The sequence below is a fragment of the Mytilus trossulus genome, chromosome 2 (assembly GCF_036588685.1).
Source record: "Mytilus trossulus isolate FHL-02 chromosome 2, PNRI_Mtr1.1.1.hap1, whole genome shotgun sequence".
Classification (NCBI taxonomy): Eukaryota; Metazoa; Mollusca; class Bivalvia; order Mytilida; family Mytilidae; genus Mytilus; species Mytilus trossulus.
In genome coordinates this window covers 89,029,574-89,053,119 of record NC_086374.1, presented here as the reverse complement: position 1 = coordinate 89,053,119, position 23,546 = coordinate 89,029,574, and the positions used below count along the sequence as shown (strand labels likewise).

The 23,546-nt window shown below is 31.6% G+C and overlaps 1 protein-coding gene across 2 annotated transcripts; it reads right to left on the bottom strand.

Annotated features, from left to right (window-relative positions):
- Positions 1–5,245: 5,245 nt before the first annotated feature.
- On the bottom strand, positions 5,246–21,731 carry LOC134708293 (gigasin-2-like). Of its 2 annotated transcripts, XM_063568725.1 has the most exons (11): positions 21,666–21,717; positions 20,904–20,968; positions 19,277–19,344; positions 18,195–18,311; positions 17,608–17,727; positions 17,010–17,224; positions 12,776–12,882; positions 11,546–11,691; positions 10,354–10,438; positions 8,243–8,420; positions 5,246–6,383 (listed from the first exon to the last, which is right to left on the bottom strand). In XM_063568725.1, the coding sequence occupies exons 3-11, from the start codon at positions 19,320–19,322 to the stop codon at positions 6,288–6,290; spliced, it is 1,110 nt and encodes a 369-aa protein (XP_063424795.1). In that variant the 5' UTR covers positions 19,323–19,344; positions 20,904–20,968; positions 21,666–21,717; the 3' UTR covers positions 5,246–6,287. The 2 variants fall into 2 exon arrangements, with proteins under 2 accessions (XP_063424795.1, XP_063424794.1); XM_063568724.1 differs by lacking the exon at positions 20,904–20,968 and having other exon boundaries at positions 21,666–21,731.
- Positions 21,732–23,546: the final 1,815 nt, after the last annotated feature.

The following is a 23,546-nucleotide window of genomic DNA, read 5'->3' as shown; positions in this document are numbered from 1 at the left end:
TAGCATCATTTGATTACGTTTCCTTGTTGTGATGATTTTCGGTATTAAAAGCGTGTATTTTCCCGTAAAATGCTTAAATTATAACGTCATCATTCTATGACGTCGGGTACTTCATTCAAAAAAACCATATGACGTGGGAGTACGATCGGAACAGCCAATGTAATATATTCATATTTTACCACGGGTGTGTACTCAAAGCGTTTGAAGGACGTCATGTTAGAATTAACTGTAATCTTATTTATTGGCCTGTTAATGGAACCCTTCTTGTCCCCTTTTAAGATAAGAAAATATGTTTACGATTTACGTGATTACGATCATTTTGCAAGATCACCAAAATACGTTGTAGTTTTTACAATACTTATATAAAGTAGATGATGTGGTATGTTTGATGTCAATGGACAAATTTCCATAAGAAACCAAAGGAAGTATGTGTTAACAACCATACGTCATCGTACGACCTTCAACAATAACCCATAAAATAAAAATGTAAAAGGTTTTACCTAAAAATGGAGAGCAAAAATATAGAACAAAGGACTTTCTGGGCGTTTGAATCATGTCTTTAGCAGCTTAAAACCCATTTGTTTGTGAACAATTGAGTGCTGACTATAAGAATGACAATAGTATTGCGGGTTTGTTTGTTTGGGTTTTTTTTTTTGGGGGGGGGGTGGGGGGATGGGGATAAGTTAGAGCGAGGTTACAGTGAAAGCTTGTAATAGTTTCCCGTAAGATTTAAAAGTTGTATTGTAAAAGAAAAATGTATCTTATAGCTGTTAAGAATCACTTGCTGTTAGATTTTTCTTTTGTCTAAAAGGTTATTAGGTATTTTTTTTTCTTTTCGAAAGTTCGATAGAACACTAAAGAAATCACTATTTTTTGAAAGGGCAGGCTAGAATATGTTAGAGAATGAAGACGTCACGAGATAACCTAGAGAACACTAACAAAATTAAGATTTCTTAGCTTTTTCATTTCAAAATAAATATTTTTGATAAAGAATTACGGGGGAGGAAGTGAACAATGTGTCCTTCTTTTCTATATTTAAATATTTTTCATGAATAAAAATAAAATGTGCCTTGATTATAATTGAAAATGAGTAAATGGAAAAAATACCCAACTCAAATACACTTTTATTTTAATATTGGAAATATCACTAAGTTTTTAAGTTTTGTGTGTCAAACACACCATCTCTGTAGTAATGACTCCTTACTAAGATATTTCACTTCATTCATTTTCTTTTCTGCATTTTTTTATATTGTGAATTCATAGAATTATTATATTATAATGTAGCCTTAATTTATATTTTTTTAAAAACTGAATCTAAAGCCAGATATATCAAACATTTTTGTTCCCATCTATCCGTTTTCAGGACTTTAACAATCAACAATAACACGCCTGGAAAATGCGTACTCGGCTGTCTGTAATCAACCATTTTTAGACACCACAGGCTTCTAAAAAAACAAGCCGGAGTGGGGGTTCAAAGATGCAAATTAAGTTCTTATATCAATATTTTATTTTTTCGTGTACGGTTTATGACCCCTCCTGTGGCCTGTTAATTCCGAAATGTGCAAACTGCAATAGTATCAAAACAGTACAGACAATGAACAATAGAGATATAATTTTGTACATATATCGAGGGGAAACTTCTTGCAAAGCATTATTATATATATTTATGGTTCATTATTGTATTTAGTAGAAAAAGAGAATTTAGTGAAAATAAAATCACTATTTTTGTAGAGAATTCACAGACCTTTGTACAGAGATTTTTGTCATGTTTAGCATGGGATCAACACAATGGTTCATTACCGAGTAAAAAAAAAATCAAAATGTCTATCTACCATGCACATTTTAGAAAATTCAGATCAGATAACGAAACTGGGTCCAGCAACATTTATAAGCAATTTAAGATTGTGACCCTCACAGTTTCCATTCACCACAAATATTCTCGTTACAACGAATCATTCTAAATACAAAAATACGTGTTGCAGCCTTTTGTTTATCTATTAATATATATATACGGATAAAGTTATGAAAGGCAGCAGGGTCATCAGGGTGAGGAGTCCATGTCATCTGCAATGAATGCTAAGCATAGATCTAGAAAGCGACAGATAATCATGACATAAAAAAAGTCTCTTCTTTTCGACTTTTTTCGAACAAATCGACACATAAAATGAATTATATAGTATTGTGGAATTTTTAACTTATTTTAGATACTATATATTGTTATTGTTATAAGATATTGGACGAAAGATGTTGCCCCTTTATGTTATTATGTAATACAAGTTCAGATCATTTGAAAACACATATTAAACAGCCAAATGGATGCACAAGACCTAAAATAGGAGTTATAGATCCTGTTGGCAACACTTATCTGGCTAACTTTATTGATTTTGTAACATTTGTTTCAAATATGACCAGCTTCTTATCCAAAATCACCAGCACCGTATCAGGACCCACCAGCACAATGACAGGACCCACCAGCACAGTATCAGGACATGAATAAATTGAGAAAAGGCTAAATTTTAATAAATTGCAATGTTTTTTCACAAAATTGTTTTGTCATGTGGATTGCGGTATAGAAAGCGGACTCAATGAGCATTTTTGTTTTATTTTTTCAGTTCGAGATTTTCCGAAAATGAGCATTTTTGTGTTACACTTACTGAAACAGTTTAGAGGGTCAATTTTTTAATGGTTTATATATGAACCCATAAGAAACGAAATTGAAAAATCTCAACTTTTTTTTTTTTTCCATTTTTTATGAGTGAAAACGTCAAAAATCATCATTTTCGTCTTTGTTTACATTTTTTCATTGATCACCAGCACCCGTCAGGACCGAATCACCAGCACAGTACGTTCTCTCGCAGGACAACCATACCCACCGTGAATTTGTTTTTCATGGTATATAATCTACTTAGTTTCATTCAGGAAGTGATCAATATGGGTTTCTATGACATGGTCTTGTGATACCACTGTTGATTTGTGGTTGTGTTTGTGTGGAAATATAATTCCTCCTATTACAAATTTAATATTGACTTATAGTTCTGCAAATCTTTCTCCATTTTCATTCATTTAGCCCAGTCCATGTTTTCTCTTTGGTTGTACATTCCATGTAATGCTGTTTCCTACTATTTTGGCACTGCAATATCCCATCAGCACTGCTAGATGTTTGTCTTTTTGCTGGTTTAGAATTACCTATATGGGGTTATAAAATTATCCTTGTCATTTTCGTCTGCATAATTTTTTAGTGCATAGCCCTGTAAAACGTTTGCTTTTATTCGCTTGTGCTTTGGTCGAAGTTTTGCTGTCATTATTCTTGATTTTATGGTTTCCAAAGATTTAAGTGACCTATCGACTTTGACATCATAATTACCTCATCTGTGTGTAGATCTTCATCCTCCTGGTGTCCAGAATAAAGAATAATGTCACCAGTTGCAAGCGTTGTCTTACCATTTAAAGGCCATCTAGTTTCGCTCAATCACAGTTCCTTAACTTTGTACTTTTTCATTTCAATGGCTATGATCGCTGCTTTTCCACTTTGACACATGTTTATTACATTCCAGGTCCCAAGATGGGAGGTTGGCTTAGGTGTCAGAAGATTGTGATTGGCTTTGCAGCTTTGGGGTTTTTTTTGTTTTTTTTTATTGTTTTTTTTTAATTTGTTAATTTTTATAATTTCTTGTTCTGCTTACTTTATTGGCTATTTTGGCTATATAGCTATCACAATTTTCAATATGATAGCCAAAATGAAAACAAAATACGGAAAATAATTTATTTAGGAAGCCATCTGTTAGTTTTACGTTTATGAATCATTGGTACAGCTTAACATTTTGCTTAACCTTCCGGAGCACCTGAGATCACCCCTAGTTTTTGGTGGGGTTCGTGTTGTTTATTCTCTAGTTTTCTATGTTGTGTCAGGTGTACTATTGTTTTTTTGTTTGTCTTTTCATTTTTTAGCCATGGCGTTGTCAGTTTGTTTAAGATTTATGAGTTTGACTGTCCCTTTTGGTATCTTTCGTCCCTCTTAGATCAGTTTTGCCTGGCCTGTCAGATTTTCACCACATGTCATGGTTTTCAATATAGTAAACAAAACTTGCATTTTATCCCTACGCTCTATTGTTATTCATGTCGTTAATTTAGAATGCCAGGGCAGGTCACCAGACACATTTTTTAAACTAGTTGCCCCAAAAATGATTGTGGCCAAGTTTGGTTAAATTTGTTTCAGAGTTAACTTTAAAAGAATATAGGCTATGCTTAGTGACGCATATCCTTGATCCTTTCGGTAAGCAATGAACGGTTTTGGTTGTACTGTTTATAACTTTCAAGTCTAATGCTGTCAAACATTTAATATATTTGGTGTTTAGCATACCTGATGAAGTTATTAGAAAACTCGTGTCATATTTATAGGAGTTAGTTGACACTAAGTTCAAATACGACGGTAAAATTATCCATGTTTATAGTTGACTAATGTTATTTTTTCGTCACTTTATAAAAGGTAAAACACAGTATTTCAATGAGAACAATTTGCCACTGATAAAAAACAACACTTTTGATCATCAAACAACAGTTGATAGTATTCTGAAAATCGATTATTTCATTTAAAATTTTACGGGAGGTTTGGCTGCCCACAAATCCAGGTTTTGTAAAAATGTCCTGTACCAAGTCAGGAAAATTACCGTTTTCATATTATAGGTGTTTCTGTGTTTGTTACTTTTTAATGTTGTGTTTCCGTTGTGTCTTTGTTTTCCTCTTATATTTGATGTGTTTCCTCAGTTTTAATTTTTAACCCGGATTTTTCTTTTCTTAATCGATTGATGAATTTCGAACAGCGGTATACTTTTATTTACATAAAACTGACTGAAATAAAATAAGACTACAAGAACATTACTTATAATAGGTTTTTATTTCCTATAAAAATAACATCACAATAGCAAGAATCTTTATTTTGCATTCTAGATCGTTTATTTCTTTTCCGTTTTCTGTTGTTATAAACTCTAACACATAATTGAGAATAAACCAGGATCTACATTAGAACCATAAATCAGAAAGAAATCACGAATGCTCTTGGTAAAGTGCCTAACTGTATTTTCATAGGAAATACACTGACAAGCTAAATAACTGCAGTAACTATAAATAAATTCAACTATCGGTAACTTTTCGTCAGGAGTACCTTTTATTTGTGTTCTTACAGGGTTGAAAAATACAGCAAAAGATATAATAAATAGTTAAACGACAACGCTATACTAGTAGATATCATTTTATGTATCGTCTATAGTAACTGCTAGTCTATGAAATTAGTAGATATTTTGCCATTTTTGCCATTAAATGATAATGTTAGAATTCTCTTTTTTGGTAAATATTTTAACGAGAAAATATTTTTCACTTTGAAAGGGCGTGTTTTCAGTGATTTTTATTTTACAATATTGTTTTTAAGGATTAAAGTGATTTTCTTATTACTTTGGATAGAGTTCTTTAAAAAAAACAACGATCTTATGATATTAGACCTTATACAAAGCTTGATTGCTCGCACGTGCAAACTATCAGAACAATATACACATGTGTTGGATAGTTTATCTTGATTTCCCTTCCTTGCATGGTTATATATTGCTCTTCAAATCTTTATATAACAATTGTGTTCACCAGCACTTAATCGAGAATTTGTGTATGGTGCAACAACTTTATTTCAACATGTAGCTATTATTGTGTTTTATATATATTACATAATAATCAGAATATGAAAAAAAGTATTTAATTTTTGGCAAATCTTTAACTAAACATGAAATTTAAGTTATAACAGCTCCATAAAGTGTGTAGTAAGAAATAAAAGCCTTTCTAACAAACGGTGCATATTTGTTTTGTTTTTTTATGTAAGAATTATATTACACTTTTAGTGAACGTTATATTTATAAGTGGAATGTGTATAAAACCATAATAAACATATGATACAAAAGAGCACAAAGTTAAACAAGAATACACTATAAGTATAAACTAGTCCGACAGAAATGCTAGATACCAATTAAATTTATTTACGGTATTTATATAAAAAGGTTTAAATATGTCTTCATCTTTCAGTTACAAGTCCATTTCAGTAGAATTATTGACGACAAAATTGAGAAATAATATAGTTGTGATAGACGACATGAGATCAAATGAAACGATGAAAAGATGCGTGATATAGATGTCAGAGAACGAAGATCGTTTTTGTAGTATTCTGAAAGAGTAGATGCAACTACTGGTGATATCAACATTTTGCGTTTCTTTTCCCAAATCATATCTCTTTTCTCTATACAGAATCATCAAATGACAATGTTCAAGCCAGGTCCTCCTCCAAAATGATGATAAGGTTGTTGATGCTGAGTCGGTTGTATGGGTTGTCGTCGAATACATCTTATCTAGAATAAAGAATATCAAAGAAAATAAGTAATGTATGTCTCCAATGAAGGTAATTGATACGTAAAAAAACCCACTGTCAACAAATTTATTTTGAAATCGTTTCGTAATCTGTAAATTTACAATTTAGTTCTGTGTACAATTGTGACATTTTGATTGAGAGTTTATTTACATGTCGCATAATGCAGGCATTAGAGGAGACGCTCACCCTGTATTTCGACATATATAATTTCGTACCTTATGGAGTTTCTTTAAAAAAAAAATGTGTGTTTGTTTCCTTGATTTGTGTTCAAATGACCACTGTTGCCTTAATTCAATATGATATACATGTATAACATAAAATATGTATTTGCACTAGATGGTTATGGTAACATAGTTTACTTTAAAAAAAATAAAAAAAAGTCTGTTAACAGTAAACAAATAATCAAATAGTATCTTTATTGTTTTATTATTTTTAATTCTTTTTGGGTTGAATAAAAAAAAAGGTAAAAACAAAGAATGTGGAGTATTTAAAACTCATATAAACTTAAAACGCCAACCGAGAATACGATAAGACAACTAGTTCTTCTATATTATTTAGAAAGTTAAAGACTAATCTACAAAAATTACAAAACTTATATAAAGGTAAATTTCGGAATGTTATGTGTTCTATTTACATAAAGCCAAAGCAATTGTTCAGTAGATCAAGTTAAAATTACCCATGCTTAGTTTCATTGTTGTCTATTATTTACTTTCGCCAACAGGTATTGCGTTTTGATGTCAAAGCAAAATCAGAAAACCATATCAAAGTTCAGTAATTCATGTTCAAATAAAAATTAACAAACATACCGGTATATAGAATGAGAAGATGTGATATGAGTGCCAATGGGACAACTTTCCATAAAAGTCACAATGTGTAAAAGGAAAAACATAGTATTATTTATAGATTATTACATGGCATTTTCCATATGGCCCTGGTATCAGCCCTAGACTCCCATATCAAGCCAGAGGGCTTTAGCCCGAGGGCTTGATGTGGGTCGTGGGCTTATACCATGGACCATATGAAAAATGACATGTAATAATCTTTTTATCACATATTTTCAAGCAGGAGAAAACAAATAGCTTACACCAAATTATGTTTGATATTTCATCAAAAATCAAAAAGATATTTAACGAAAAAAAAATGTATCACTGTGAGTTAAAAGAAAGTTCGGATCACAATATGTTAACAACGTTTTGTGAAAAGTTTCAGAAATAATTAACAATAAATATGTTAATTCTAAGAATTGCAAATATCAAACGACTTTAAAGTGTTACATTTCAAATGTTAAGAAATGCGTTCAACTTATTCACAAATAGCCTTTGATTGACAGGTTACCGGAAGTTAAACTCGGGGGCTTGATATGGATTTCGAGGGCTGATATCGATATCGGGCCCGAGGGCTGATAACCAACCTTGAATTCCGGCTATTATTGGCCATGCAAAAACGTACATATCAGTACAAAATATGTGATAAATGATTATATAAATTGATTTGCCTCTGCATTTTTAACGGGGGAGTCTAATTTTGTATATAAGGTCTAGTTCTCTACAACTTTGTTATTGATTTTGGCCTTTTGAATATTCTGATACGAGCAACAGAACTGATTCTTATGAAAAATGCTTAATTCTTTTTCCAGTTTTGTTTAATAAGATATTTGGATGTATATTGCATCACAGTCGAGTGTGTGCTCTTCATCTAATCCATTGCCATGCTATCATTTTTAAACACACCATTATATGATTATATATAGTAAAGACAATGCAATTGTTTTCAATTGATTAAGGAAATAATAGTGGTAAGATACACAAACACTATAATATATTTTTAATTTTATTTTACCTCGGGGCAAGCTCCAGGACAAAATTTCAGGTCATAGTTGAAATGGAGGTAGCTGTTTCCGTACAATGAAAAAGCCGTCATTTCAATTCTTGTTTTGTGGATTTTTTCTCCATTTGGACGAGTGCCTTCTACCTGGCTCATCGACTTGACACGAGATTCAGCTGTCGGTAAAATACATCTGAAACGACGAAAACACACATACAATTAAGAATTGCTGTACAACAAGTATATAAAGGAGGATGGGATTGGTAATGAGACAACAATGCATCAAAGACCAAAAAAATAAAAAGACTTTCAGTTTTATAAACTTACACCACAGGTAGTCTATCTCTTGAACAGAAAACGACCAATACCGTATGATAAGTTAGAAAAATTCCAGGTAATCAAACAAATTAGTTCTAACGTATACCATTTATTTAACTTCTCACAAAATCTCGGAATCTAAATATGTATAGATATGTATATAAACATTTAGATCTGACAAAAGACAAGTTCACATAACAATATATATGAGTAATGGATAATGAATTATTAAACAGATTTTTGCCGGCCGTTTCCGTTCAAGCAATGCGGTTCAAATTTTGATATTTATTGTTACTGGTGACAAAATGACTCGATATCTCATTTCAGGGTTCACATTTAGCACCTATTTATTTCTTAAGACCATTGCGAGTGCCATACAATGATTAATCATATCACGAACGATTAAATGTAACATATATATTACAGCAATGTTATGAAACAATAAATTAATAGTGTGGTTTGCGTAATGATTTGAAATGAGTTTAGCCTATTGTGTTATTAGCAATAGTGGTAAACCAGTTTTGGTGTCAGTATTAAAAGTAAATTTACACGATATTTATTGTTGAGGTTTCGGCAAATATCGTGCTATTTATTTTGGCGTTTGCATTTGTAGTTCAGTCTTTCTGTTGTTTCGTTGTTTTCCTCTTATCTCGCCTCTTATAGTTAAAATGTTTCCCTTGGTTTTGATTTATGACCCAGATTTGTTTTCGCTTAGTCGATTTATATAATACATGTAATGAACAGTGGTTTACCACTGATGCCTTTATTTATACATCTATCTTTTTTTTAGTTTAAAGTTTTTTTTAAGAAAGTGCTTATTTCAATGGGTCTTCAATGCAGCGAGAAAATCTTACATCAGGAGATGGGCTCCGGCTGACATCTAAAAAATAATGTATACTTATTCCGCGAAATGGACGCCACGCGTAACTTGGAAACATATAAATGAACCAAAATTAAAAACACACAAGACTAAAAAAGACTGCAGGTTTCTGAACTGAAACAGTACAAAAATGAGGCTAGGGTAAACACGTTATGTGATATTTGGTTATGCTCAGATATGTTCCTCATAGAAAAATTTAGCAGGCTTTAAAACATAAAAAAAATTGTGTTCGTTATAGAGTTGTTTAAGGAATGAAGCGATTTTTAAAAACTATTGTCTAATTATTCATGGCACATGGTATAAAGTTATATTTATGTCACCTATGTTAATAATAATTAGCTTGAACAACCTTGCTAATTATTTAATATTATGGAGCTATGTATAAGTCATTAAAAAGTCGTTTATACTGAAAACTCCAATTACTTTCTATGATTTAATATTTAATTATATGCTTTGTCTTGTTTTAATGTTTGTTCACGGTCAATCCCTCAGTGTACAATGTGCATTTCTTATTAAATAAAAAATATAAAACAAAAAAACTCACTTAACTACCTTGTTATAACTTAACAGTAATTTACTGTTTACAAGTTGGTATGATGATCGAAATAACCTACATTACCTCTTAGCTATATATCATATAAGTAATGATTGAGAATCATGCATATAAAAGCACAAAAACAACCTTCATTATTTTTGAAAGTATTAATAAAATTCATACAACCCAATTTAGGATATTTAAAAGATTTCTGACGAGTTTTTATACATAAACTGAAGGAAGTATCGTTTTTTTGTTTGGTTGCCAATGTCAAAATGATATGGTCTCCCAGTTGACTATGATAATAATTATCAATATAATTTATTTTCATAATTAATTCCGATCCGTATCCGTATCCGAATCTACTAATAAAAAAGTAAATTGTTGACATACCCTTTTTCAATCATCTTGAATGTGGTGACTTTGCCATTGTGTACACTAAATGCTTCCATACTAATTACTTGTAATCCATTTGTTCCTTAAAGACGTAATTATAATCATTATTGATAATAGCAACAGGAAAACATATTGCAATGGTAACATGTAACAACACTAGCAGTACAAATATTGCTGCTTCAGCCAGGTGCGCATTTCAATAGTTATTTGTCAGTGCAAAACATACAAATAGATGAAAAATATAAAATAAAAAAGTCACCAATTAAAGACAAACCCGGATACCATTCTGTTCCAGTTGTTATTTATACTTAATCGTGAGGCATCCATAAGATGGTGCTACCAATACATTTGCTTTGTCATATTCAAGCTTGAAAACAGCATCATTGTTTTTAAGTGTAATCACTAATATTACAAAAAAAGTCTTGTTATCATGGTGTTTCTAACCCATCACTTTTATTTGGAAATATAAGTATTAGATACCGAAACACACTTTTCAGTCAAAGTCTTAGAGACCAAGCTGTGATTGCCAATTTGAAAAATTACAACATTCAAAAATCGAACTTTGCCTTCACTAGTTGAAAATAAAATACAGTATCATAATTTGTTCTCTAAAAATCTACAATATCAGAATGAGTCAAAATTATAAATTTATAGTATGCCGATACCGAAGCACTGGCTACTACTATGTATATGGTATTAGATGCTGCCTCATGTTTGGTTATTTTATATGTTATATATAACATAAACATTATGGTTTCAAATTTTTACGAATAAAGCATAGCAGATATGATTACAGATTTATACAAATGCACAACATTCAAACTCTACAGCCGAAAACAAACTGACAATGCCATGACAAATAACGAAAAACGATGAAAAAAACAGTAGTAGATTACCTTTAACTTTGTTTTGTAACTTACGTTGATAATAGCAATAGCTACCAGGTTCATATATATTTCCTGTTTTGCATGAAAAATTCGATATATAAAAGATTTATATATAATTTAAAGAGCATTCTTTTTTTCCATAAAAAAAATGTATCACTTAAGTATTTTTTCAGTTTAATAAGCCGGTAAGGGATTTTTCTTCAGTGTATAAACAATTAAACAAAGTTGATAATTCATTACTGAAATTCTATATACAGTCGTTGAACATGTTGCAAACTGCACTTTAGTTGTACTTATTTCACCTGATTCTGTGGTAGGTGCAAAATCTATATAGAAGACATCCCCTTCTTGAACTCCTTGTGTAAGAGGCTGCAGCCTAGTATCCAAATAAAGTAGTTCCACTGGAGTATATGACTGTGTATTATCTTGTGTTGAACCTTCACCTATCCTGTAAACAATACGCGAAAATAGTAGTCCATATCAGCGTCTAAGTAAGTCAGGCAATCACAATTTTAGGAAAAGGTAATGGGATTTTTTTTCTTCTTTCAAGTTTAAATTTAAAAATGTATGCAATGTGAATAAAAATGTTCACATTGCACTAAAAATGATATGGTTATTAAAAACTGATAATAGAAAATACAAAGACATTGCAGTTCTAAAATATATTTTGATTTTTGCTTGCTCAACTTGGACGGAAAATTACTTTTCTTTTATTATTTGGAAACCATATATGACTCTGCGATTACTCTTTCAGCAAAAGCTCTAATAGTTGGTGCATATTTAGACACATTAAACATACATGTGTTGGTCCATCTTTTAATGTGTCCATTGGTATTCATATTTTCAGTCAAAGTTTTTTATAACATAAAAGGTGGAAATTTTCATGCACCCGATGCGCATTTCGACAATCGATGTCTCTTCGGTGATGTCAAAATTCAAATGAAGTAAATATAAGGTAAAGTTGAAAACAGTTGATTCCACAATATAATGTCAATTTCAGGAATATCCCCAGTAGTTATAGATTAAATTAATATTGAAATTACATTTTGTAAGGAATTCAGTACATATATGAATGTTGAAGAATGTAATCGGTATGTGTAATTATTTTGTGCAGGAAAAATATACACTGGCTTATATCTAATCGTTTATATAATCTTTAAAATGAGATATCCAATGAAGAGTGCCATTATTATTAAGTTGTTATGGAATACGTTTTTCTCATTGGCACTTATACTATATCTCCCTATATCTATACAGAATTAATTATTTAAATCCAATCGAGCCAGAAGAAATTAGAATGTCTTTCGATTTCGATTTGATTAGTTAGCTGAGGTTAAGGGTGCATTTTTGTTTATAAATTAGAAACTTTATGGGGAATTATGTCAAAATGTAGCATTAAAAAAAAATTCAACACGACGACAGAGAAAATTAACATCAATTAATTATTCTAAATATGTTCATTAAAATTGTAAGTGATAAATTATCATTATAATTTGTGGTTTGATGATTCATCACTGTTTTAACTTTATTACCTTCTTGGATAAACACATTTAAAGTTGACAATTCTATCTCGCAGAGGGTTGTATACTCCTTCCTTTTCTGAGACGGCTACATCTATGGAATATGTCACTTTATCAGGCTGCAATTACAAAAAGTTTCGTTCAATTCGCCTACAAATTATTTGTAATTAGATCAACAAGTTAACTGAACAAAACTGAATTTGAAACCGAATTGTTTTAACGTAAATCAAGACAATCCAAACATATGAGGAAGACCAGGAAAATATTGGGGATCTGGAAATATTATTTTACTAACTAGAATTAAGAAAAGCTTGTTTAATCTATGCTTGATTTGAGACTTGTTAAATTTAGAGTGTCGGAGTACTCAGTCGGGCCATTAATATTTCATTTTTAGCTCACCTGGCCCGAAGGGCCAAGTGAGCTTTTCCCATCACTTTGCGTCCGGCGTCCGTCGTCGTCCGTCGTCCGGCGTCCGTCGTCCGTCGTCGTTAACTTTTACAAAAATCTTCTCCTCTGAAACTACTGGGCCAAATTGAACCAAACTTGGCCACAATCATCATTGGGGTATCTAGTTTAAAAAATGTGTGGCGTGACCCGGTCAACCAACCAAGATGGCCGCCACGGCTAAAAATAGAACATAGGGGTAAAATGCAGTTTTTGGCTTATAACTCAAAAACCAAAGCATTTAGAGGAAATCTGACATGGGGTAAAAATGTTTATCAGGTCAAGATCTATCAGCCCTGAAATTTTCAGATGAATCAGACAATCCGTTGTTGGGTTGCTGCCCCTGAATTTGTAATTTTGAGGAAATTTTGCTGTTTTTTGGTTATTATCTTGAATATTATTATAGATAGAGATAAACTGTAAACAGCAATTATGTTCAGCAAAGTAAGATTTACAAATAAGTCAACATGACCGAAATGGTCAGTTGACCCCTTTAGGAGTTATTGCCCTTTAAGTCAATTTTTAACCATTTTTCGTAAATCTTAGTTATCTTTTACAAAAATCTTCTCCTCTGAAACTACTTGGCCAAATTAATCCAATCTTGGCCACAATCATCTTTGTGGTATCTAGTTTAAAAAATGTGTGGCATGACCCGGTCAACCAACCAAGATGGCCGCCACGGCTAAAAATAGAACATAGGGGTAAAATGCAATTTTTGGCTTATAACTCAAAAACCAAAGCATTAAGTGGAAATCTGACATGAGGTAAAAATGTTTATCAGGTCAAGATCTATCTGCCCTGAAATTTTCAGACGAATCGGACAACCCGTTGTTGGGTTGCTGCCCCTGAATTAGTAATTTTGAGGAAATTTTGCTGTTTTTGGTTATTATCTTGAATATTATTATAGATAGAGATAAACTGTAAACAGCAATTATGTTCAGCAAAGTAAGATTTACAAATAAGTCAACATGACCGAAATGGTCAGTTGACCCCTTTAGGAGTTATTGCCCTTTATAGTCAATTTTTAACCATTTTTCGTAAATCTTAGTTATCTTTTACAAAAATCTTCTCCCCTGAAACTACTTGGCCAAATAAATCCAAACTTGGCCACAATCATCTTTTGGTTATCTAGTTTAAAAAATGTATGGCGTGACCCGGTCAACCAACCAAGATGGCCGCCACGTCTAAAATTAGAATATGTGGGTAAAATGCAGTCTTTGGCTTATAACTCAAAAAACAAAGCAATTAGAGCAAATCTGAAAATGGTCAATTGACCCACTAAGGAGTAATTGTCCTTTATAGTCAATTTTTAACAATTTTCATAAAATTTGTAAATTTTTATTAACATTTTCCACTGAAACTACTGGGCCAAGTTCATTATAGATAGAAATAATTGTAAGCAGCAAGACTGTTTAGTAAAGTAAGATTTACAAACACATCACCATCACCAAAACACAATTTTGTCATGAATCCATCTGCTTCCTTTGTTTAATATTCACATAGACCAAGGTGAGCGACACAGGCTCTTTAGAGCCTCTAGTTATTTCCATGTCAATAATTATCAAAAGGGGATGGAAAAAAATCTTTCAATAAAAACCACAAGTTCGGTAGCTTTCATTCAGTCTCCGTTGATTTTATCCGCCAAGTAGAATTTGCATTGGCATAATTAAAGTTATACATATTGTACATTATTGTACATTAGATATTTCATTCTCGTAGAAAAAAAAATCAATATAAGTTAGAGGCAATAGTAGTTTACGGATGTTCAAATGTGAAATCAAAATATCAAAGAAATGCACAAATGAATTAATATACATAATGCACAATACAGATACAAATACAAGAAAGAGACAAAAAATGGTTACCAACGAGATTATGTGAGTTTATCAACTATACTTCAAATTTAGCAAAACTAGTTTAGTTCAACCTGATTGTTGCTTTGTTAATGGCAAACATTCCAGGTATAATCGCCAAAACACCAGAATTTCATGAAAAACAAAATATAAATTTGGTAATATTGCTGAATATTTTTAATGTACCAATTACCACTGCAATTTTGGTGTGAAAATTTCTTAATCTGCAAAAGGTTGCATATGTTGTCATACATTGAAGTAGTTGTCAAAATCTATACTGTTTCAAATCATCTATAACCACGAAGTTATAATAACAATGTTGCTATTATGAAGCAATTTTATGCGTAAGATGATTTATTGATTTTGGTAGACTTAGACTGACTATAAGCCATATAGTTTTTATGTGATAAAAATCATATCTGTTTTTATTATTTTTTGAAATTGCAGCTACTTGAAACGTTCTATTTTGCCTTAAATTTTCAATCTGTTCAAGTGTCTTTGATTGCATTTTTAAAGTTTGGTATTGTCGATTATATTTTCTCGTTTGGAATAAAAGGGTTTCATGTGCCAATGATGGTTCGATTCTTAATTTGTCTTCATATCATTTCATCTATACATATTGTCAAATGGTATTTTCTTGATATCTTTGATTGTAATTGATGTTTCCTGTGGATTCAATTTATCCGGGAAACTTCTTTCGTGGCCATAGCTTACGTTTGCCTTAGCTGTACTCTTTGTTCTGCTTTGTGTTCTACTGATAATAAAATTCGTGTCAATGTCGATTAAGTTCTATGATGGTTGTGACTGTCTTAAAATAATTTTATTTTAATTAGAACGTCCGGACAATTTATAATTTTGCATGAAAAGACTTCGTATACTTTGCATTGTCAAATACTAAAAACAATAATAGTAACGACGATGCAGGTCCAGTTTCTACATAATTTATATTATCACTGCGACGGTATTTTTGCTAGTTGTTGTTGAGTCCTTCATCATTCTTTCCGTCCAATAGTATGTGTGCGTCGGCATCATTCAAATAAAATCTGTAAAATCCTTCTTATTGAAATTGTGTTATTGTGCATAAACTAAACTACAATTCCTTGGACCAAATTCGACCTCATTCTGTTTCATCAGTACATTTAATGCCCTTATTTGTGCTCTTAATTGTATTAGATTGTTGTCTTTCCAAACTTATGGTATCAGGCGTATTGGATGGTGGTCATTTAACGTACACATATTGTGTACACGGGAATCATATCATAACAGATGTTTTTTTTCATTAACATTAATAGGCTTTTTAACTTCGTACTTCATTTGGCCCATTCACCTTTTTTAATCTTTTAAAGACGATACGTCTTTGGTGAGATATCCTTACAACTCCGTCAAACTGTTATATAACCACACCCATAAAGTGGAGTTGTTTTTTCTTTCCTCATATAAAGATTTGTTGAATCAAACAATCATTTACTTAAAAATTTGACAAAATATCATTTGTTTTGAGATTTTTCTAACATAGTGATGGCGGTACGTATTTCTCTTATCGATGTTTTAAATTATCATAAGGGTATGCTCAAATTCAGTGCAAAGTCAAATCGATTTATAAAACGAAGGATTACCCATACAAAAAGACTCATTTCAAAGTTGATGTACCTATATAAGGAAAGTGAGTATTCATGTTTTAAAATCTCATGATTTCTTTTTACCTTGCAAGTCTTAGAGACAAATGGCTTATAAAACGTAAACAAGATATGATTTTGTGTGCACAACACCTCTTCCTTGAAAAGCATTCAAAATTTTAATATAACGTTGCTCATACGTTGAAACTACGATCATGTCTGATGTATTACTTGTAATTTTGATATTTACTTAAAAGAACAGTTTTGAGAAGTCATTGTGACTTTCACAATTTTTAATAATGCTTCGTGTTATTCAACAGATTATATACTTACAGTAACCGTTCTGTTTATTGCTCTGTGACATGGGTTTGTTGTTTGTAGTGATAATGGAGTTATCAGTCTGTATGATCGTAATAAAGTCGCGTTCGAAGCCATGAAATTTCTAAACTGACATCCTGTGCTGTTAGGTTTTGTTGTAACCTCCCCTTGGAATTTTGTTGAGGTCATAATTGTAATCTGTATTCCTTCCAATCCACACTGAATGTTTTCTAAAACAATTAATGGGAATTGATAGATCTAGTAGAAACTATTTTTCGTGTGTAGATAAGTTAATTTAAAAAAAAAAGAAGTTTTTAATCTTTTCTACAAAAGTAAGAATTTCAAGATGTTAAACACCAAAAAAGAAAGAAAATACAAACAATCAAGATAAATTTCAATACAAAGCTAGAGAAGGAATGAAAGCTTTAGAGTTATGCTTGAATTAATGGTCATTTCAGATTGTTATTCTTATACCTATTTTCTCTAAAACTAATCAGATTTGGTCATGCCAGTCGTTGTAGAACACAAACATTTTCTTGTATCTAAAATCTATTAAAAGTTTTACCCTTCTTCTGCTTTTTTTCCAATCAATTACATTTATGCTTATACTTACCTTTTTGATATTGACAACGATTGCCGTGAAATGACTCTGTACAGTAACACATGTTTGTGTTGAAACATGTGCCACCGTTCATGCATTCAATTGTACAACTTGGTCCAAAACTTCTTAAAGCTACAAAAAAGAGCGTATAAAATAAATTCTGACTTTCTAAACATTCCATATAGAAATTATTTTTACCTACATGCTTATGTTGGGTAATATATTTCCGAGTATATTCCAACATCAACGTCGTTTACATTGCATGTTAGGCATTTTTTTTCTGTACAAAATAAATAATCTTTAACCTTTTTTAATTATAAAATAGTTTATAGTAACATTTCAGCAATGTTTCAAACTGTAAATAAAAGAAGCAGTAATGACAAAGGTAATGATTCACAGCAACCTTTCATTGGTCTCTTACAACAAACAATTTTAATTATTACATTTGGTAGCTATATATTAAAAATATTGTGATATTGAAATACTGTTGTACAAAGTAAATATGTGATTTTTTATTGATCAGAACTATAACTTTTTTTTTTTATTATTTCAACGGCTTTAGCTGACAAAATATATGCACATTTTAATTTTACACATACCCATCTGAACACCACAGTCGTATCCAACGTAACCATGTGCACATTCACAGTTTCCAAAGTATGTACAATTTCCTCCATTTTGACAACCATCCATCTTGCAGTTATATTTAGCTGATACTATAGAAAATAATTTAAATAACAATTCTTATTTAAAGATAAAGCATTGAAAGGCAGTACTCAAAACCATAATAATTAGGGAAAAAATCACCAATTTAACCATACACATTCAAAAGATGTTGCGTAACGACAGTTGTTTAAAATGCGTAAACTGATATTAGTTCAAGTAGCCAACGTATATATTAAAACAAACTATTTCTCAATGTTGACGACTGTTCATTATTAATAGAAGAGAGACGAAAGATACCAGAGGGACAATCAAACTCATAAATCGAAAATAAACTGACAACGCCATGGCTAAAAATGAAAAGGACAAATAAACAATAGTACACATGACACAACATATAAAACTAAAGAATAAACAACACGAACCCCACCAAAAACTAGGGGTGATCTCAGGTGCTTCGGAAGGGTAAACAGATCCTGCCCCACATTTGGAATATAGCTGTTTACATTATCTTCAAATGGTCTTTAGTAGATAGTTGTCCTATTGGTTAGCATACCGCATCTGCTTATTTTGTATAACCGTAGATGACGATGTTATTCGGAATCTCCACCACTCAAAACTGAATGCGACCAGATGCATTCACATGTTTAAACCCATCTTCTACTACGTATGCATGAAATATACCTTGGAGCGACTGTCACAAAAACTATTTTTTTTGCTTGTATGTGATGTACAGAACATCTGTGTTTTGCTTTTCGCCAGATTGTTATGTAAAGTTCTAAATCAAAACTTGTTGGTGTCCTTGTACTACAAACAATGTTCTGTCATCATTCAGCAACACAAAAACTGAATGTATGTTTTTTATTGAGATCCAACAGTTAACTTAAAAGCTGCATGAGTAGTTCATTCATTTGCCAATAAGGGCATGTGCAATCCATCAACTTTAATTCGAGAAAGAGAAAATAACCTAATTGATTTAATGATTAATTAAACACATATGACTCAAAACAAGACTTACCATAGCACATAAGCACAAAAATTGTTAATTTAGTTAAAATATTCATTTTGCTGGAACCATGCAGATATCTGAAATTAAAAAAAAATATATAATTATATAATGGCAGATATACATATGGTATGATTCGATATCCTTGCATTAAACCTTATGTTGATAATGAAAATAAGTAGTTAAAGAGCGGTCAAACTCATTTTCATCGATGGACACAAATTCCTATATTCGATTAACCAATAAAAAAAATCCAAAGAAACAATTTAAAGTTCAGGGACTCGTTACAATGTTTCAGAATTTCGTGTGCATTGTAAACTACACACCATTTAAACCAGCCATCTAGAAGACCCCCCCCCCCCCCCCCCCGAGGAATGTATATATATGTATGAATGTCGATGGTTATATAATCTGATATAAACATAAAATAAAAATATATTCACAAACAAGCACGTGCAATCGTACAGTTATAATTTTCATAGGTGTGTTTGATTCTTATCATACGTTAAAAGAAATATGTACCTCGTCGTTTACCTGTATGAACAAGTCAATTAAACGGTTGTTCCCGGTGGTTTCTTTGTTTCTCTTTTGAATGTTAACATTTTTTCTTTTCAATAACTGAGCATGCTTTAGCCTAATCGATCTCTAGCTTAGGAGTAAATTGAGGGTGGCAAAGCCACGTAAATACAGGTTCAAATGATGTTGAATTGTAAAATGGTTTTGTACGAACAAATAGGTACATGTAGTTTATATTTGTAGAAAAGGATTTTTTTATCGAAATGTCGATCGTGGATTCACACAATACTCGTTTTATTGATATAAGCAAAAAACGGCATAATATAGACGTCACTTAAAGGAAAGCAAACCTCAAAGGGAATATTTTAGATCGAGTTTAAGGAAGACAAGCATATCATTAAATAAACGAAATAAAGGTATGCAACTACACATACTCCATAATAGCGATATCTACGGCAAAGACAAAAGATTATATGTTCCTGATTGCCTTTTAAAAAAACTATTAACTAATTACGGAAATTACTTCTACTATCATGAACAGCAGATGGTTGTCTGTTGTTCGTATTGGCATTATAAACCATTGGATTCTGTAATCATGTCCAACAGACTTTGATATGTCTTACATATTGCGTCTGTTAGTATAATAAGCAGATAATAAAGTGTGACATACTAAATAAAAAAAAAGAATAGATAAAAGTCTGATTAAAAACGAAATCATGTGTCCAAGCTTTGCTCACAAGAATCTGAATACGCTTCATTAAGATATTTCTGGATCTAGTTTTGCCAATTCAATACATACGTTTAAAAATTTTAAAGATGAAATTGCATTGGTTGGTGTAAGGACTACCAGAACAGAAATTAAAGCGGAGTGTTGTCAGATCCTTGTAAGAAATTCTTCAACACAGTATCTGTATCGTAATGAGACGTTATCATTAGAAGTCGGAGATGAAGAATATGTCCTGCTGTCTTTCAGACATCCACTGTGATGTGTATTGACAATATTTAGTATTTCCTTTCGTAAGATATGAAACATAAGCATATAATATGGGAAAAATATCGTCGTAGCCAAATTATAACCAACAAAACTACAATGGTAATAAAAACGATCTAAGTCTGTCCTTACCGAAATTCAATCAACCTTCACTTAATGGTAGTAAACTCAATCTAATATAGTCCGACAATTAAATTCTGTAAGACGAAAACCAAAGACGTTGTTTTAATATGACACAATGAGTTGCACAGCAAGTGCATGTGTCATACAGCTTTATTACATCCAGTACAAGGAAATTGAATTTTAAATCAAAATGTGCACGTCTTTCGGTAAAAAGTCTACTAAATTTCCTTCCTGTCAATAAGTGCAATTTATGCAATTATCATTGGCTTCTTGTATGTCATTTAAATTCAGGTATCATATCATCGTAATGCGATTTTCATATTAATATCTTTGTCACATTTAAGGATTAAAAAAAATAAGAATGACACGATTTCAGGTAATACTTCAAATAGTGACACATTTTCTCTATTTTCAGTTCAGATGATTTTTTTCTTTTTTCACAATTCATCGGTTTCTCCAAGGAGGTCATACCAAGGAGGTTTTATGAACTCCTTGGTTTCTCTAAACGGCATTTTAAATTGATATGTATCAATGGTACAAATCCTGTATTTGAGACTTTTCATAATAAATCCTTTTCCCTTAAACTTTGCCACACAATTGGTGTGTAAAAGCACTCGGCAAGAGGAGTCAGTTTCAACAGGATCTCAAGTCCATATAATCCGCCACTGAACATAACTTTACGTAAATAAAGAAAGTAATATAACTTGCTGCAGATTTCTCAGGAATATATAACAGTAAGAGAAAACATAATCAATTTTTAAACTATCATACCTGTTTAATTTGTTATTTACTCCTGGAACTACCTAGTGTTATTGTAAGAAAGAGGGAAGTGTACTTATTACTTATGTAAAGTTATGCTAATGAGGACATGAATTCGTACGTCAGTTAATTGTTTTAAATAGAAGATGATTGACGTTTCATTTTAAATCAATTTATGTCCACACCAAATGATTTCATAATTAACACGTTTTGTGGTGCATTAATTAAAATATGTGTGGGGTTCTTCAAATGAAGTTTTTAATTACATATACATGTTGATTTGAAGGAAATTATGTAGAAAAGAATAGAGTTTTTTTATTAAATAATTTAAACGTTTTCACGATTTGTTATAACGATTTTCTTCCTGACGTGTTTGTAAATGTATCAACCCTTTGTGTACCTTTTGGACACGTATAAAACACAAAAGAACTGCACTGCGTTGGGTTCTGACAAAAAAGCCATTAGGGATGGGTAACAAGTGGCGATTTCTAGGATGTCATGTTTATTCAATATTTTAATTATTTCTCTTAGTTTAAACATATTCTTTTTGCTTAAATATGCAGATGAGACACTAGTTTGTTTAAACTAATTAAGTATTGAATTCCACCATAGCTTGTAGAAGTAGAATATTCACAAAACATGCAGAGAATACAATACATTATATATTTTAAATTATGATATGTAAAAATGATATGTGTGATAACGTAAATGGTTGTACTCAGTATGCACATTAATGTAGTGTTTTGCATAATACAAAACTTCTTTGACGCTTTAATAAATGGATATACATTGAACAAAAAATGATTTCATTTCCTTATGAGATATTTCATGGTGCACTTTACGCAATCCAGGAAAATTAGCTATTTGGACAATCAAAAATTATGAATGACTAAATGTTCGATTGTTTGTTTGGGTTTTTGTTTTGTTTTGTTTTTTCGTTCTTTGTAATATAAAGTATGGTATTTATTTTCTATGCTGTTGTTACATTCATTGTAACTACACCATGGTGTAGGACGACGCAACGATAAACCGGGTAGTTAAGCCAAACTAATAAGATTGAGAACGGTAATGGGGACTGTGTCAAAGCGACAACAACCCGACCATACAGCAGACAACAACCGAAGGCTACCAATATGGGTCTTCAACGAAGCAATAAAACTCCCGCACCCGGAGGCGTCCTTCAGCTGGCCCCTTAAAAATATGTATACTATTTCAGTGATAATGGACGTCAAAATAAACTCCGAATTATACACAAGAAACTAAAATTAAAAATCACACAAGACTAACAAAGGCGAGGCTCCTGACTTGGGACAGGCGCAAAATTGCGACGGGGTTAAACATGTTTATGATATCTCAACTCTCCCCCTATACATCTAGCCAATGTAGATAAGTAAACGCATTACAATACGTACATTAAAATTCAGTTCAAGAAAAGTCCGAGTCCAATGTCAGAAGATGTAACAAAAGAAAATAAATAAAATGACAATAATACATAAATAACAACAGACTACTAGAAGTTAACTGACTGAAAGATTATGTCTTCATCATATGAATATCAGGTACACTCCCTCCCGTTAGGGGTTTAGTATCATACTATCATAAAAAATATGAGAAGAACAAACTCATGGCATGCCAACAACTGTTTTTTTCAAAATAAATGTGTTTATTTCCGATGAAGACCCTATAAGTGAACCATTATTAAAGCCAAAATATGCAATCTTTAATGACCTGGCAACAGCATCGTAACTATATCTTTTCTTAATCAGTCTGTTTAAAGGTTATTTTCAAAGCTTTTGAGGTGAATAGTGACATTTTTGTGCTATATAAAGAATACTACCATAAAAGATTGGAAGTGATCGAAATACCTGAACGTATAAGATGTCCATAAGTCAA